General features: G+C 35.5%; 1 protein-coding gene across 1 annotated transcript; it reads left to right on the top strand.

Moving 5' to 3' along the window:
• The first annotated feature begins 313 nt into the window (after window positions 1-313).
• Window positions 314-5767, top strand: LOC130981850 (SEC12-like protein 2). The gene is made up of 10 exons (XM_057905582.1): window positions 314-798; window positions 1151-1245; window positions 3030-3180; window positions 3934-4025; window positions 4187-4286; window positions 4412-4487; window positions 4572-4692; window positions 4913-5029; window positions 5124-5188; window positions 5478-5767. The coding sequence occupies exons 1-10, from the start codon at window positions 499-501 to the stop codon at window positions 5561-5563; spliced, it is 1203 nt and encodes a 400-aa protein (XP_057761565.1). The 5' UTR covers window positions 314-498; the 3' UTR covers window positions 5564-5767.
• Window positions 5768-6010: the final 243 nt, after the last annotated feature.

The raw sequence follows: 6010 nt of genomic DNA, 5'->3' as shown, positions 1-6010 counted from the left end.
ACTAAAATATCCGTTTTTAAATTTTTTGGGGACTGATCTGGATAATTACTCTACCGAAAAATGAACTGGAACTGATTTGTCTGTCGGAGTAAATTCTTGAGAATTGATCTGTGTATTAATTTTCCTTGAAAACTAAAATGTCCGATTCTAAAGAGACTGATTTGGATAATTACTCAAAAATTTTTTATCACATTTTTTTTAAAAATAAATACTTTTAAAATTAAAATACTAAATATAAAATAATATATTTATAAATTATTTTTAATTTAAACTGTTTAATCAAATTGGGCTAGACAGAGTACATATTCGCTCTCTAAACATCAATGATTTGAGCTTAATCACCGCGCGTCAACTCCAAAACTCTCTTGACATTCACAATAACAAGACGGGGATCCAGATAGCATATCACAGATGAGACTCTAATCAATTCATTGCTGAATCTTAGAGAGAGAGAGAGAGAGAGAGAGTGTGTGTGTGTGTGTTTTAGAGAGAGGAAGAATGGGGAAGAGCCAAATCTCAGACCCTCCGAACTTGAAGAAATACGGTGTTCCCTTCTACTCCGTTGCTTGGATTCCCCACCGCGTTCTCAAATCTCGCCACAACCAAACCTCCGATGAATCCTCCGCCGCCGATCAGAGCTCAACGCCGACGAAGGAGGCAGAGCCGCCGACAGAGGAGCTTGCCTCCGGAAACTACCTCGTGTTCGCCGGTGGCGGTGGAGAAGGCCGCAGCGGTATCCCCAATACGGTGCTGCTTGCGCACTTCGATGTTGCGTCGAATTCTCTCTCCGATCAACCGGTATGTCATTAATTCCTTGTGCTTCTTGTTCGATTCTGGAATTCGTAGCAGCTTTGATTTGTTGTTCGATTTTTATTTCATGTATTAGTTTTGTGTGTTCCGAAGCTGGAGGGACCGGATCTAGTTTTTTATTCGGATATTGTTGTGTGATTCTGATGCAGTTGCTTCATTTGCTTGTGTTAGAATGCGAGGTTTTTCTTCATTTAGCTGCATGGCTGATTTATAGTGGTAGATTTTGTTTGGAATGCATGAATTGTAGAGTAGCTGGATTTTATTTTTTATTATTTTTGGTAGCAATTGATAGGATGATTGGATTGTTCTATTATTTGAGTAAACTTATGAATATTTTCAGGTGAATAAGCTAGGAACCGGTTCTGAGTTGCCTTATAGAATGGCTCTTCACCCCAATGGAGATGGCATTATTTGTGCAATGCCAAACAGTTGCAGGTCTTTTTCTTCCCACCTCTTATTTCTTTTATTGAAGTTTGGTTCTGTTTGCTGGGAAGAAAATATATGTAGGATTCATTTATCTATTGAAATCTTCATGGCGTATATTATAGATGAGAGAACCCTGGCGGGTTTGAGCATACACGTAGTTGAAGATGAGCAGGTAGAAAATGGAAGCATTTTCATTTTTGTCTAGAATATCACTTCTAAATGCCTTTCCATTTTCTACTCACTCAACCATGCGTCAGTGAGCTAAGAAGAGGGATAAAGATAGAAAGTGACTTCATGATTCGATAGCTGTTAATTTTATATGCTAATTTATTCAAAATAAGGAATGAAACATTTCCAGAAGTATGAGGAACTGGATGAGCTCTATATAGTTGCTTATGTGTAATTTATCCAAAATATAATCATTTTCATGTTGACCAAGTACGCAGGGGCATTCTTAAGTTAGACAGATCTTTCAGTGGTTATGTTAGCTGCATAAGGATTGAAGTTATTCATACTTGATTCTTATTACCCTATGTATAGTAATTTAAACTCTGATAGGTTATCTTTCTAGTCCTGAATTTTGGATGGAAGATTAAATTGGGAATAGAATAGATACCAAGTATGCAAGATGATATTCAGTAATACCAACCATAGCATGTGAAACACAACAAATTCAAGAACTTGATTTTATCATGGCTAGCATCAATGTTGTAAGTTATGAAGTTAGATTGACAAAATGAGGCAACGAGGAACTGTTCATGAGCATTCTAATTAATGGAAGAAACTTGTATATATGAGGAGTTTTATGATTTACTTTTTGTCTCATTTTTAAATTTTGTTTCTATTTGTCAGATCTTGTTATTACAGAGCACAATGGCGTCGCTTGATTCATGTAGCCGACTCCACTTAGTGGAACAAGGCTTTGTTGTTGTTTGTTGTTGTCAGATCTTGTTATTAGAGCAATAAGCACATTGTGAAATATTAGTGTTTTGCAAGAGAAGAGAATTCAGATATTGAGAGAAGTTTCAGAAATGTGTAATGCTCATTATGACTGAGTTTAGCACTAATATATGCTTATATCCAAGGAGGAATAGCTGCTGTGCAAACTAGTCTAAAGGACACAGTAGTCCTTTCTATCTTTAGTTATGACAGCTACAACTACCATACAGCTGTCATATCCTATCTGGCTCAGCTTATAACTAGCAGCCTCTATTCTCGCTTCTCTAGGCTCTACTATCACTTATCTAACTCACTCTATTATGCCCCCTGAAACTGGCCTCTCTACCTTTCTGAAAATCCGTTACTAATAGTTTACCTCTTATATTCAAAATCTTCTCTTTAGACACAACTTTAGTAAGAATATCTGCTGTGGGAATGTGTGCAACCAGCAGCTTGCCATCCATCACTCTTTATCTTACAAAAGCGAGGTTCAATTCCATGTGTTTGGTTCTATTAAGCAAAATTGGACTGTGTGCTAATATAATAGCACTGAGATTGCCACAGTACACTACGTATCTCTCTGAGGGAACCTTAAATTGAGTGTGCAAAAATATTTGACGAACACTTGTTTTATTTTCCTAATTTTAAATTGGTTTTATTGGATTGACATCTAGCTGATTGGTGTATGGTGGTTTACAGTGCTGCTACTGATTGCTCAATGTATGAGAGATAATTGATGTTATTTTGTCAGTCTATCCTTTACAGGCTTTATTCATTCTTATTTGAAAAACAAAATTTGATTTTTCTTTTGCTCTATTACATCTAGCTAAAGTTATTATACTTTGTTTATCCAGATGGTTTGACTGGGACCAAGACCAGAGTTCTGAATCTCATAAGGTGGGTCTGAAGACATCAGAGAAAGAGCTCACTCAGTTGCAGGACGTTGGACAACAGTTAGCATTGGCATTCAGCAGTGATGGAACAGAACTAGCTGTTGGTGGGGAGGTATAGTCTTCTTTTACATTGAATGATTAAAAGAAACTATCTTATATTACCAATGATAATATTTGGTAGCTTGACCAAAAATAAAATGGTTTCTGGGGAAACATCTCCACTCCTTGGGCATTATCGCACTTCTTCAACCAAGTTATATTTACCTAGATATGATGATTCAAGCTCTTGTTAGTTGAGAAAAGATTTGATACAAGATGATATCCCAGGGTTAATTGAACACATTCACTTAATATATGAAAGGTGATGGTTATGTACTATAATGGTAAACCCAATAGAATGAGTTCTTTTCTTATAGATGTAACCATTCATCCTTGGTACAAATATTATTTCTTGTACCATGTAACATAAACCCAAAAATATTGTTCTCTAGAGACGTGTTGCAAGAGACTCACCTTGCAAGGATGACTATAACATCAAATCCAACATACCACTTGTAGCTTGAAAAGCTGTCAAAATGTAAACATTGTTTTAGCTGCATCTATTTGATTCAATTTTCCTTGTGTTACATGGCCTTGTATCCATGGTTTTTGCTTCTTACTTTTGGCAAACTAATATGTAATGGTGAAGGATTTATGTTTTTGGGACAGTAGTTGCACTTGGTAGCTATATGATGCTTTGAATTTCTAAAGTACAGGAATTTTTGCTTTAATTCATTTGCCAAATAGTCGTTAATATGTATAGAATTTCTTTTTCTTTCTGAGGGAGTGGTATGCCATATAATCTTGTAACTGTTTTGCAGTACAGGATGGCAATCTAAGGGTTTTTAAGTGGCCTAGCATGGAAATTATTCTCAATGAGTCTAAATCTCATTCTACTGTGAAGGACTTACATTTCAGGTTTGTTCCAGATAGAAGCTCATTTTACATTGATGTTATTATTTGACTCTACAAATCAAAAAAAGGAATAATAATTAACAAAGAAAAGACAGACAGATCTGCTCTATACCCTATTATTTCTGATGGATTGTACCTTATAGTCTGTTGTGTTTGTTGTGCAGTTCCGATGGTAAATTGCTAGTCTCTTTGGGAAGTGGTGGCCCCTGCAGGGTCTGGGATATTTCTTCGTCAATAGTATTAACTTCTCTACCAAATGAAAATGTGAGCTGCTGATTTTTTTACTTTAAAACTTTGGTTGGGCAGATATTGGTTGAAATCTTAACCAGGTTAATTGGTGATTGGTTGGTCTTTTGGGTATATGCTAATCATATTTTGTTTTCATACAGCGTGAAACTTTTAGCTGTTGTAGATTTTCTCAAATAAGCGATGGAACCCAGGTTCTATATATTGCTGTGGTCACAGGTAATTAATATCCATAACAAAGATGTTGTTCCCCCCTGTTGTTTCTGTATTTGTCTGACACAAGTATTTTGTTATTGTATATAGATAAAGGTGGAAGCATTCTGACTTGGAATACGAAGACATGGGAAAGGATGAGCTCAAAGCATATTACTCGCGATACAATCTCTGCGTTGAATGTCTCAGCTGATGGGAAATACCTTGCATGGTACATACTCTAATCTGTACCTTTTTAGTACTTAAAGGATGACACCACTGTGCTACATGGAAACCAATGGTGGCTTTGTTTTGGGTTTTAATGCTATATATGAAACGAGAGAAAGATACATGAGGGAAAAGAAAGCTGAGAGCAGTGTTTGCAGGGAAGGATATGACTTTTTTTTATTTGCAAGAACTTATTGCTTCTCTTTTGATGGGTTGACATGCAGTGGAACACCTTCAGGAGACATTGTCATTGTAAATTCTACAAATATGAGGATTCATACTATGGTTAAAAAGGCTCACCTTGGCATCGTAACTGCTTTAGCTTTCTCCCCTGATTCAAGGTTTGAAGTTGATGCATTTATATTTTTCTTCCTGCTACAAGAAATTTTATGCCATTTTGGAGGTAGTTGGTTCATTGTTGTGGGTTCATTTTAGGACCTTGGCTTCCATATCCTTGGATTCAAGTGCAAGAGTAACGAAAATTGAAGAGAAGAAAGAAGGTATGTATTTCATAATAATACCTGCGGCTAGCCTTAAAATTTATTGTCCAATTGAGACACTTTTGTAATAGCTGAACTTATCAAGGAAAAAGTTGATCCAACAATTTAAGAATAATCTGGGAAAATATAGTAATTTAAAGAGTTTATATATAATAAACTGAGAGACTATAAATGAAATTATGGATCTATAGTTTAGATGTATGATTTGTCATATGGACTTTGTATTTATCATCTATCTATAGTTTAGCATCTAACTTTCTTCCCCTTTTTCTTTTCCTCTTCTGCCCAGGAGGATTTAACTTGTGGATTGCAATGTTTATCATCCTGGTTGCAATAGCCATTTACTTCCTAAAGGTTCATGGAATTTTAAAGTGAAGGTTTCAAATTTCAATAGTACTTTATTTAGACATAAACCAATTTTCATCTTTTTTTCGGGGGGTGTTTCCCGTTTACCTGATCTTCATGGCGTTTTTCCTTTGTCCATATAGTGCCTTGTATCATGGACTGTAATACTGTCGCATGTTGTGTACAATTTTTTACAGTATTATGAGCATATTTATTGCAATCCTGGTTTGATCCCCTCTTGCTTGGTATTATGAGCATATTTATTGTTTTACCATTGAACAACGTTCTTATTCCACTACTTATGTTATTTCACTAGTAACCTATATCAACACTTAACATGCCACACACACAATTTCGTTAACCACTAAAGTAAATGGGTTAACAATTAGGCTATTTTGTCAAACATCTGATATATGAAAATTTATTGTCAAAAATAAAAGTTGGAGCTCATTTCATCAAAATAAAAATCTTTCAAAT

The sequence above is a fragment of the Arachis stenosperma genome, chromosome 5 (assembly GCF_014773155.1).
Source record: "Arachis stenosperma cultivar V10309 chromosome 5, arast.V10309.gnm1.PFL2, whole genome shotgun sequence".
Taxonomy (NCBI): Eukaryota; Viridiplantae; Streptophyta; class Magnoliopsida; order Fabales; family Fabaceae; genus Arachis; species Arachis stenosperma.
The sequence above is the reverse complement of the archived record's forward strand: the minus strand, read 5'-3'. Positions and strand labels throughout refer to the sequence as shown.